The 12,589-nt window shown below is 39.2% G+C and overlaps 1 protein-coding gene across 5 annotated transcripts in view; it reads right to left on the bottom strand.

The window, feature by feature from the left end:
* The window catches only part of GNPAT (glyceronephosphate O-acyltransferase), a 32,575-nt gene that overhangs the window by 5,024 nt on the left and 14,962 nt on the right, over positions 1-12,589 (bottom strand). For all 5 annotated transcript variants that reach the window (XR_012085028.2, XM_072993802.2, XM_072993811.2 and 2 more), the window contains exons 7-13: positions 12,251-12,402; positions 10,653-10,783; positions 6,934-7,157; positions 4,780-5,025; positions 3,433-3,512; positions 1,058-1,198; positions 68-167 (exon numbers count right to left, since the gene is read on the bottom strand). Coding sequence is in view for 4 of the 5 variants with exons in the window: in XM_072993802.2 (XP_072849903.2) it covers positions 68-167; positions 1,058-1,198; positions 3,433-3,512; positions 4,780-5,025; positions 6,934-7,157; positions 10,653-10,783; positions 12,251-12,402 (1,074 nt within the window). In the remaining variant the exon portion in view is untranslated. The remainder of the gene's footprint in view (positions 1-67; positions 168-1,057; positions 1,199-3,432; positions 3,513-4,779; positions 5,026-6,933; positions 7,158-10,652; positions 10,784-12,250; positions 12,403-12,589) is intronic.

Genomic DNA, 12,589 nt, shown 5'->3' with positions numbered 1-12,589 from the left:
ATTAAAACAAATCCTTATACCAAAAAGCTCAATAAATAAAATAAAGCACTATCCAAAGAATACACACCTGTCTCAAGAAGCTGAGAAACAAAGTTTCGGGTGCCAGACACAAATTGTTTCTCAGTAAAGGCCTCATTTGCTTCCTTAGAAAGATACTTGCAGATTAGCTATAAAAAACATTGATACATTTGTGTTACAAAGCAATCACCATTCTTTCATAAACCAATCATTTTTTTTCATAAAAGAAACTAAACAAAATAACTGAGTGAAGGAAAGCCTGCAATAAAACAACATTTGAGATGAGGGGGAAAGTTTGCAACATTTTTTAAAAAAATTGAACTGACTTCCAAAGACCTACTCAAAAGGTTGGATATTCCCAGTAGTATTTTAGATGACTTCTTTCTTTGGCAAATTTCCCCTACTATTTATTTGTTTGTTTGTTTTATTTAACTTATATGCCACCCACACTACACAGTCTACTTTTGAAATCCTCCTAAATTTTCAAAGCAGTATATGAAAAGGGGCTGGAGGGCTGTTTAAATAGTGCAAGACTTATTGAAGCATCAAGAAATTCAAAGGTGAAAAGTTAGTAATGATTAGAGGCAGGGGCTTCTTTCCTCAAACAATATAGATCTTATCCATTGTATTCTGACATCTCTCAGTAAAGGATATACTGTAAGAGGTGCTACTCAATTATATTTTAAATATCAACTCTATCATATTTTTGTTTTCCTTAACATAACTGTACTAAGCAGTTTTATCATCCTTGTACTACAGGGTTTGCTCCATTTGCAATTTTGATTGCAAGCCTTATTGTTGCTTTTACTGCTTAACTTGGGCTGTAATCTTGTTTTATAATTGATTTCAGATTTTTAAAGACATTTAAAAATGACTTTTTTAAATATAAGATAAAACATACTTCTAAAAAAATTAAAATAATTGCATAATCTCAGTACTGGTATCAACTGCCACAGATGTCACATAATACTTATTGGCATTTCCAAGAAAGGAGTCAAACAAAGACTGATGAAATGGAGTTTAGCAATGAGTTTTGTACCTGGTAGCCTTCCACAAAAGGTCTGAACATGGCCAACAGGAATGAGATGACAGCTATTCCTTTCTCAGTAACAAAGATTTGCTGAGGAGTAACTTGAACTGTGCCACATTTTGTAAGCAAAAAACAACCTTCTTCAAAATCCTGGGTATTAAAAAAAGGGTTATTATTATTACTATAATAATAAGTTTGGAAGGCACAATGCCTGGCAAACAACACTGTGCCAAATGATACTTCTACCTTACAAGATATCCCTAATATATCTTAGAAGGATCCTTAATACTAATGTTCTCCTCTTCAAATGTTACTTCAGTAACTGGGAAAGAAAAGGTTGGGATTTTGTTTATTGTTCCAAAAAAGTACAGATAGTTCTAATGCTCTGTGATCACTGCCTCCTTTGTGATATGAAAACAGTAATCTAATCCATGATAAGTGACACTCTGACTGTACCCACTTGAGGCTGAGTAATATAGTAAAACACATTTACACAATTCCAAATCAAAACCTGCTTTTCCAGATTTGGTACCTAAGACCTATGTGCCTCGACTAACATAATACTATTTATCTGAGAACATGTGTTTATTGTATTTAATTTTCCATTACTATCTCACCTCTGCTAGGGTGAACATTTTTCATATCAGAAATACAGGAGTTTCAGTTTTACAATATACTTTCAGTTTGCCCAAACTCCATCCTTATTTTCAAAATAAATTCCTGCATATGTGTTATCGGTCACTTAGGCCTCGGGTATTTGTCACTGGGCTGGCAGAAACAGATCCTCCTGCTCCTGTTCCATGTGGCAGGCCCCCTACCCCTTGGAAATGCAGAGTTTGAGAAGATTCGCCATATTGGGAGTAAGCTGCAGCACTGAAAGATACAAGAACATTTTGGAGAGCGGAACTCTGCCAAGGGGAGGAAGGGACAGGGGAACTGTTTTCACCAGTGTAGTTACAGGTGCAGAAATCTGCAGTAAAGCTAATAAAATCAAGACAGCTTGCAAGCTAACACATGGATTGTGAGGCAGATGCTTCAAGAGATGCATGAAGCATTTTGAGAGAAAGATATTAGAAAATTAGCCCAAAGGCTTTGCAAGATAAAGGTGTGTCATGCCATGCAGTGTGCAAATCCAGTGGAAAGACTGAAAGATTTTTTCAGAAGTGGTATGGTTCTGCTTCTACATTGTAATGAACTGGTGAAGCAATTCGCATGGTGAAAAGAATATCAGGGACAAATAATTTCTGTAATCAATAACCATGCTCCCCATGATTTAAACTGTTTTTTCTTCTTTTCAGTTTAAATCACAATTTAAATTAATTCAATCTGCTTGGCAGCAACCACCACCACAATCCAGATGGTTGTATCCTTGGAGATTTTCAGCCCTAGGATTAGTTCTACTACAGCAACTCTTCAAGCAAGCAACAGATGCTTACACTCTATTTATATAGTTTCTCTGAGGTGAGGAATTTCTACATTTTCAGTTACCCCACATGACAGTTTTTTCGCTAGACATTGTTTTTTTTGCGATTGATATAGCGATTCTCAAAACAGTGATTCCTATGGGGGCATTTCGTTGGACAATGTTTGGTCCCTGCTTCGCAAACCAATTTTCACTAGATGACAATTTTGACAGCTCCCTCCGCGCTCGCAAACAGGTGTTTTGGGGACCTAAGCTTCGCAAGACAGCAATTTAAACAGCTGATCGGCAGTTCGCAAAGCGGCTTTCCTATGGCCAATCTTCACTAGACAACGACGATTCCTCCCCATTGAAACACATTAAACAGTTTTCAATGCATTCCAATGGGGAAATGCTTTTCACTAGACAATGATTTCGCTAAACAGTGATTTCAGTGGAATGGATTACCATCGTCTAGCGAGGCACCACAGTGACCAAATACTGTACTTCCAAATGACTTTGAATGTGGTAGCAAAGCAAGAAGTGCACTTTAAGGCCTGCATTTTGAAGAAGCAGAGGAGCTAAAATACTTCAGTATGTTCAAGCCAAACATTTTTCCTAGGCTTATACAAGAGCAATCAGATTCACAGAGTAGCTTATGTAACTACAGAAGTATTAGGAATAGCACAACTGGAACATATATCAGAGATTTATGAGATGTTATAAGACCGTGTTGATGGCAATAAGTGAGTTATTGCAGGGTTTTTTAATCTGTGGAGAGTGTCATGTAATGATTAGCTCACTATTGCATCACTGAAAAACAAAAACATCAAAAGTCTCCAAAAAACCCAACTAAAAACAATCTAAAAGGAAGCATTCCCAAGGCAATTTTCTTCATTTGCACTGTACACAATCCTGGCACCAGTTCAGATAGCAAGAAATTCCTATTGACACCCAGAAATCAAGACTCCACAGAGAACCTTACCTTCAGGGGTATTCCAGGAAAGAAGATAAACTCATCAGAAAAAACATCACGCCAGAAAGTAAAATTGCTATAAACTTCCTCTGGAAAACAAATATTAACCACCTGTGAACATGTCCTTTCCTCAAATCACTTTGATACTGAAGGATAAATATAACCAATGCCTTGCAATGCATGGTCCTAGCACAATGTCTACCTTCTTCCCATCCACCCTTAACTCAGTCTTACATGCCCCAGAACCAGTTGCAGAAGATTCCCAGGATTTGGGGGGCTGCACAGAAATAATCCTCTTTTTTTTTCTTTTTTCTTTTGTTTTGCTGATAGAAGAAATTCCATCCATCAATTATCCCACCAGATCCAGGCCAAAGTCCCCAAGATGCTCTCCTTTCTTTTTCGGGGGAGCCAATACATTTGAGTTTGTAAGGAAAATAGAAGATGTATACGTTCACGCTTGAGTCATCTGGCAATGGGAAGATGTGATCTGTAAAAAGCTTCTCCTGCATAAATCTACTGATATGAAATGGAATTGCACAAAAGCAGAAAGCTTGCTGACAGACTGTGGTTAACCGCAAGAAAAAAATGCCACAAAATATTAGTATGTATACCACCAGCTACTGCAGAACTGCTCTTTGTCAAACACAAGCTGGCCTCCTATTCACTGCTGCACACAAGTAATTCCTGAATGAAAAGAGGCTCACAAATTAGTTTGGTCACTAGAAGAGAATTTACTGAGCACCAAGAGCCATTTGGAATTATTGTTATGAACTGCAAGCTGATGCAAGCTGTTTATTTTATTTATAGTAAATTAGCTTGCACACCTGCTGGTTGCTAGGTCATGGTGAACTAGCATCCTGGGCATATTTATCTTGATGCCATTGTCAATTTGCAGCCATTGGGAGCCTTTCAAGTAGCCTCATATTCTAAAAAGAAAAAAATGGAGTACATTTTTTTTAAAAACCTGAAAATTGTACCTTCAGAGATCTGCATGGGTATGATTATTCTATTAAATACTGTCAAACCCCACATCACATTTTAAGCCCCCACGTTGTAGCCCCAAATCACATTTCTGAAAAACTATAAAAAAAAATTCTAGTCTTGTTTTGATCATATCAGGTGGGTTCTGCCTGTGAGGTCAGGCAGAATGGGACTGGGAGCCAGCTCCTGGATCTCCCTGCAGTTGCTCCATTTTGCATTAATAGAAAATTTGGACTAAGGGATGGGGAAAAGCCACTGGATCCTGCTTACTGAGGAAATGAGCTAACTGAACAACCTGAACAAACAGAATAAACTGATGGTTTAATTTTAGTTTTTTAAATTATTTCAGATTTGGTATCTAAAGGATGAATTTACCTTTTCTGGAAGAGTGTGTCATTTGCAATGCAAGTGCAACAAAGGCTGGCCGCACAAAGACATTCAGCAACTGGTTCCTGTAGCACCCACACAGGAGAATAGAGAGGGCTTTTTTAAATACAGGTTCCTCTGGTACACTGGATTCCACTCCTTGGTCACTGAGTACCACTTGACCATTAACAATACTTGCAACATTGCAGTGGAGAGCCAAGGCAGATCTTACTGCTTTGTGGGCACACAGATTATCTAAGGGGAGAAAAAAAATATGGTGACCAAATGCATCTAGAAAGTCTCATTTTGTTTTTATGTTTTGTAATGTGGATACCAATGAAAAAGAGCCTGGCAGGACTGCTGAACTGCTTTGACTAGTGATGGGCAAAACTTGCTTATTTATATTCAGTCAATGACAACGTTCAGAGAAGCTCCTTTCTTGGACTAAAACTTTTAAGAATCCTCCAAACCAGCAAATCCACGGAACTTCATGTAAAACCACATACAGTGGTGCCTCGCATAACGATTTTAATTGGTTCAAAAAAAACGTTATGTGAAACATCGTTATGCGAAACACCATTTTCCATAGGAATGCATTGGAAACCGGTTAATCCGTTCCAATAGGCACAGATTGCCGTCCTTAAGCGAAAAAACCCATAGGAAACATCGTTAAACGATTCCATTGGAATGTATTGAAGCTGACTCAATACATTTCAATGGCTTTGCGAAGTCAATTTTTGCAAATTTAAGTGTGTCATAAAAGGGTCAAAATGGTTTTAAATGCTTGGATTAGCTTCTGCACCCTCTAAAACGGACGTGAAAGTTAATTTGGCTTTGATCTGACTTTTCGTTAATTAATGGTGAATTTTTCCCCCCAACTTTTGACAGCTGTCAAAATCTGACAGCTCCATTATTTCCTATGGGGGAAGAAAAAATTCACAAAAAATTAATGAAGACTCAGCAACTGTTCTAAATGCTTGGATTCGTTAGAGGACCCCCTAAGTCGTGTGCAAACCTGATTTGGCTTTGATCTGAACTTTCGTTAATTTATGGTGAATTGTTTTCTCCCCCATAGGAAAGCATGAAGCTGTCAGATTCTGACAGGTCCATTGGTTCCTATGGGCCGAAAAAAAAAATTAACCATAAATTAACGAAAAGTCAGATCAAAGCCAAATCAGGTTTGCACATGACTTAGGGGGTCCTCTAACGAATCCAAGCATTTAGAACCGTTTTTGACCCTTCTAAGACACTTTTTTAATTGGAAAAAGAAACATCGTTAAGTGAAGCAGGGGACCTAAAATCGCATTCGTTATGCGAAGCATGGTCCCAAACTTCGCTAAGCGAAAATCGCCCATAGGAAACATCGTTATACGGTGCATATTATTTTCTTAAAAAAACATCGTTATGCGAATTCATCGCTAAACGAGGCAATCGTTAAGCGAGGCACCACTGTACAAGCATGTTAAAAATCCCAGTCCCGCATTCTCTAAACTTTTATTATTATCGCAGTGTTTGTGATCCTTATCTTGTTGAAATTAAGGAAAGATTTATAGCAGGTCTTGTTCTTTTTCATGATGATATCCATATGTGCAAATGAATGCAAAGATTCTTGAACTAGAGCCAGGGAAGTTCATTAAAAGACTACAAGCTATTTTTTTTTAAAAAAAGAGACAAGAATCATTCTCTCTCTTTTTTTTTTGCCATGATGATCATCTTGATATCAGTCTTTTTTTTTCCTCAGTGACTGAAATCCTGTTGCAAAATTCCATGGGTACAAGGTGAAGCTACAACAAAGGCGGCAATGATCATGGCAGTGCATAAGTGCTATTCATGAACCTCTTCTGCATGCATGCTGTGAAATAGTCACACTGAGAGCTACAAAATCAACTGCAGAATCCAACTGCATACATTAGGTTGTCTGGACATAACGCCAGACAAGCTTCCACCGGCATAATTTTACGGTATATTAGAAAGAACAGGATTTCAGACAATGTTTCAGAATGATTATAATCATATTTTACATCCCATGGGAATGTTCCTATATTCTTTTTATAGAATCGGAAGGATTCTAGGCCTCTCAAATGAAACTGATAGCAGCACTTCTAGCTTTTCACTATCTCAAATGCAAAGAAAAGCAGTAGATGTACTATGATCATTACATACCAGGCCAATCAAGGAATCCTCCAAATGCTTGAGTTAAACCTTTGAGCCAAACTGTCTTTTCCACCAGATGCTCAAAATCAATGGCTGGTAAATTTTGGAGCAGCACAACAGCCACTAATATCCATGGGCTTAAAACCATATTTTCTATTTGAAGGAGCTCAATTTTGAAGGCTGTATCACTGACAAATTCCTGGATTTCCTCAGATGGCTTTTGAGGAATATGCCTAAAAAGAAAAGAGGAGTATGCAGATTCATTCAAAGTGAGCTTCCTGCATCCCATTGTAGGTATGATTTGATCCCCTAGCTCCAAAGAAGGACTCCCCCCTCCCATCTCCTTTGGGTAGAGGATATTTCAGCCATTCCAGAGCAACTATCTCCTTAAAAAAACTAACATTAGTCATATGGTGATATTAAACAGAGCACAGCCTCAAATTGATTTCACTTTTGGTTGCTTGGGCAAAGGTTTCAAAATTCAAGCATTTAATTATGCTAATAATCAGAGACTGACCCATCCCCTCGATCATCTGGGGCAGAAGGAGTCGACACCCTTATATCCACCTTGCCTATGGGAATGAAAGACTTAACTATTAAGAGGAGGAGTGACTGAAGCACAGGGAAAGGAAAAGGTGGGAAAAGGAGGGGAGGTGACCAAAGATTTCTTGATGACAGATGAGGAAGAGGAAAAGAGAAAGAGAAGCTGGGGTTCAGAAGAGTGGATTAGTCCTGAGTGGGAGATAAAAAGAGGAAAGGAGTAAAAAGAAAGGAGAAAAGGAAGAACCTTATGTGTTTAATGTTCCGGGAAGAGAGGAAGTGAGAAGAGAGAGAGGCTAGGGATATTATGCGAGGACGAGGAGGTCCGGGTCTAGAAATCCAATTAGGAGAACTGGATCCTTGGAATGGATCGTATATGTATACCCACAGGGGAAAGGTCCCTGGAGGAAGGTAGTCCGGCCAGATCCTATTTCACTGGCTCAGACACCTCGTGAGGGGGATTGAGCCCGTCCCCCATGTTGTGGAACCATCTGCGCAGTGAGGAGCAACCCTATGAGAAAGCCGACAGACAGGGAGAGATTTGGAGCATCTCCGTGTTAAGAGACAGCAAAATAGTTAATGAACTTCTTATGTTGTGGACTGAATCTTCGTTAGCAGCTGGTCCTGCTGGACCCACAGAAGTTATTGCTGATTCCCCTTCCCACTTCGAAAGTAAATGTTTGGTTGAAAAATGACATCTCCTGTGATTAATTCCGCCAAGAAAGAGGAAGTGCTTAGTTTTATACCTGAACCCAATCACACAGATGTTTTGATAAATGTAGATCAATACAGAAAACAGAACACGGTTGTGTAAGGAATAAACACATGCAAAATTCGCACAGACCAAAATTAGCCTGATCTGCCCACTGCCATTCCTTCTTTTACATGTAGCTTTCAGGACCACCTCAGATACTGGAGGAAAGCAGACTGAGGGGGTTATTGCTCTTTAGTCTTGAGACATGTTTTAGATTTTGGTTTTTAAACACACAATTATGTTTCACAATGAATTTGCAGGTTTTTCATGCTGCTTTTTACCTGACAAGAAGCAGCATGATGATTCTGATGAACTACATGCTTCAGTGTGTCTTCAGGTGTATGGTTCCCTACCATACCCTGCCTTGGTACTCTGGCTAGCGCATTTTGTTTCAGGTTGTCACTTCATAAGTGTCCCAAGCAGGTGCCATCATTCGCAAGGGCACACCCTCATCCCAACCAGATCCTCATTTATAATTCAAGTCTGCGTGACTTCCCCCTACTACACCACTGCAGCCTTGTCTCTACCGTACTGTAGCTAAATCCTGTTTAATTTGACTACATTCATACACTTATTTCTCCTTGACATGGACTGCACATCAAGACAAACACTGGTCATATAATTCAACTCCCCAGTGGCCTTATGATATGGTAGATATGTCTGATTCACTGTATGCCTCTCTCGATACTACAGTGGCATGACAAAAAGGTAGGATGAATTATCATGAATTATTACAACAACCACCCATCAACCCAGCATAAGCATAAAGATGTGACATGGTATATGATATAGAGGGAATGATGAGGCTCTGACAACTGTAAACAGACACTGCAAAAGCATGCAGCAAGCAGCAAGCAGTAAGACCACAGGACGAGGAGAAAAAAGTAAGACTGATGTGGGAGGGACATGCAAGAAATTGTGGTAAGAAGTGTAAGGAAAAGACATCAGCCTAGGGTGGGAAGCAGTGTGAGGGTGTGATCACATGGGGGACTACATCACATTTGGGACTGCTTACGGAGAGGTCCTATGCAATCTGTTTCCTGGTGATCACATGATGATCCCAATCTGTAGGGCTACTAACTTTTAGGAGCCATGCTGGAGTGATTCCTCAACAGATTGAAGGGTCACTAAGGGAGATTGCTCCATGCAAAGTGACCCTTTCTGCTGTTTTCAAAGATGCACCTTTTCTGCTATCTGATTGCAGCCTTAGACTGACCTGTGTCTGTTTCACCTCACTGTTCTGACAGATTCCCAACATTCTAAAGATCTGGAGGGGGGTGTCTGGAGAAGGAGAAGGAAATCAGTGAAAAAATATGTCTAGCCCCCAAAATGATCCAGTTTACCTAGTTGTAGATCCACCACAGTTATGTCCAGTTGCTGTGTTTCTGCATATATCTTATTTGTAAATAAATGTCTATCTTGTGTCTCATTTGCAGAACACAGCTTTAATCAAAGCACCTGGAGCTCCACAGGCTGCATTTATGTGGCTCATACTGTGACACTACATATGCCAAATGTAATACGGTCTAGCATGACAGAAAAATGGCATGTCTTCTGAACAGAAGCAATCCCTTAGGCCAGTGGTTCCCAGCCTTGGGTAACACAGGTATTCTTGGATTGCAACTCCCAGAAACCCTGGATAGCACAGCTGGTGCTGAAGATCTCTGGAGTCTGCAGTCCAAGAACACCTGGATTACCCAAAATTGAGAACCACTGCCCTAGGGGACTATATCAGGCACATCAGTTACAATTGTGTGTTTCTTACACTGTAAATTGGGACCTGGAAAATTTACTTTATTGGGCTACAACTCCTAGAATCATCAGGGCATTCAGTATAGTCTAAAAAGTACCACTTCAAAGTTCTGTTGTAAATCTATTGTCTGGAAACTAGCAGGGAAATCAAAAGGAATCCACCAGGGATCAGTCAAACATGGATTCTTGCATTGGCATGTGGTTGGATGAGATGACACTTGGGACACCTTCGAACTCTACAGTTCTGTCATTCACCATCTGCAACCATCAATGAAGTCTTAAGAGTTTCCTGTTCAAGATCACCCTCAGGAACAACTGTACAAACTATTACCTTCATATGTCATAACTGAAAAATAAAGTTCAGCTTCAGTTGTCAGCACTTGCACCTCCGAAACTAATGAACCAATTTAAGAATATTTTAGTTTGAGATCAATACATCCATAATATGCACTCATAATAGATTTGGCTGACTCTAGAACACCCTTTGACACTGAGGCTTGGCCACGGTTAGAGATCACAGAAGAGGATAATTAATTATTAGACAGACTAACCTAACACAATGAAATTTTTCTTAGTACATATGATATAAAATCAAATCATTCAGGTATTCAGTGAATTTAGAATATGATGAAAATTCAAATTTTGCTCATAGACCATTATAAAAAGGCATACACTGTAATACCTTGGAATCAGATTGAATGGACATCTATTGATTCTCCCAGATGCCAATGTTCTGAGCGATAAAGGCTGACCAAAATACAAGTGAATGCTTCCAAAATCTTCACTCAGAATTTTCCTGGCTTTTAAGAGTCCCTGGAACATAAAATGGGGTAATGGGGTGGGGGGGGGGAGAGAGAGAGAGAGACAGAGAGACAGAGAGACAGAGAGAGACATGGAGGGGAGAGACATTCACAATGGTTGAGATAGGTATGCCTATATTAATTATTCTATTATTCACAGTAATATTTATCATTTGATTTTCATTTCCATAATACCAGTGTGAGGATATGGGTTTCATTTGCAGGAAACAGCTTTGATCAAAGCACCTGGAACTCCATAGGCTGTGTTACTTGCTAATGGCCTACCAGCATGGGAACGAAAGACGTGAGCTGTGGAAAGTTACAAATTGGGAGTGGACTTGTAAACAAAGGACTGTATACTGATTGGATACCATCATGAAGCAGAGACTTTGATTTACGTTATAGAAAGGGGGGTTAGGGTATGTGTGTGTGTGTAAGCTGAAGGACAGAAGATGGACGACAAGTTTAAAGCTTTTGTTGATTGATTAGGAGATATTAGCAATGGTGATTCAGAATAGCCTAGTAATGGATTGATTAGGAGATATTAGCAATGGTGATTTAGAATAGCCTAGTAATTAAGTAGTGAGGTAAAGGTAAAGGTTCCCCTTGACAATTTTTGTCCAGTCGTGTTCGACTCTAGGGGGCGGTGCTCATCCCCGTTTCCAAGCCATAGAGCCAGCGTTTTTGTCCGAAGACAATCTTCCGTGGTCACATGGCCAGTGCGACTTAGACACGGAACGCTGTTACCTTCCCACTGAGGTGGTACCTATTTATCTACTTGCATTTGCATGCTTTCGAACCGCTAGGTTGGTGGGAGCTGGGACAAGCGACGGGAGCTCACTCCGTCGTGTGGATTCGATCTTACGACTGCTTGGTCTTCTGACCCTGCAGCACAGGCTTCTGCGGTTTAGCCCACAGCACCACCACGTCCCTTAATTAAGTAGTAAAACTATTACTTACTTCAAAAAGAGTAAAAAGTTATAAAACAAAATAAATACAAAAAGACACAATTGTACTGGTTAAATGCCAAGCATCTAAGTATTAAATAAGCTTCTGTATTAAGTAATAATTAAGTAGTAAAACTATTACTTAATACAGAAGCTTATTTAATACTTAGATGCTTGACATTTAACCAGTACAATTGTGTCTTTTTGTATTTATTTTGCTTTATAACTTTTTACTCTTTTTGAATAAATGTTGTATTTTTTCCCGAAGTGTGATTCTTGGGGGCAAGGGTAAAAGTGCCTAAAGAAAGTGTCAGATATCATGAAAAGTGGCAATTAATCTGTAATACAAGCAAAAGCTTCCAAATTCTTCCTTGTGGCTGCACGAGGAGGAAAGGGAGTAATCAAGCCCAAGTCTCAAAAAGATAAATCATGATTTAACTCTGTGCCCAAACAAGGCTACAACAAAAGCATGGGAAAGGAAAGTTTTGCACCTAGAATGCCCAACCTTTCATCTGCTGAACCTGCTTCCTTACCGAGGTAGATTCTTTTGGTTTAGGGACTCCTAAAAGTTCATGTGCATAAAGAGATTCTTCTAGTACTCTATCATAGCTGATACTGATTGGGACAAGATAAATGTCAAACACCTCTCTTTTAAGGAAAGGATCCATCACAATGTTGAGGAGACCTGTAATAAGGAACAGAACGTACATTTTATTTAGATTTTAAATTTAATTTAAATAAATACTCTTCATTTAAATACCAAGATTAACTACTTTTAAAGCCCACCATATATTTCTAGAATTGCCTTTAGTCAAACACACTGCTCATTTCCTACATAGCTATTATAAATATGATAATTCTATAAATGCTGT

This window comes from Pogona vitticeps, chromosome 1, assembly GCF_051106095.1.
Source record: "Pogona vitticeps strain Pit_001003342236 chromosome 1, PviZW2.1, whole genome shotgun sequence".
NCBI lineage: Eukaryota > Metazoa > Chordata > Lepidosauria > Squamata > Agamidae > Pogona > Pogona vitticeps.
Note: the sequence above shows the minus strand (reverse complement) of the source record. Positions and strands in the feature narration are given on the sequence as shown.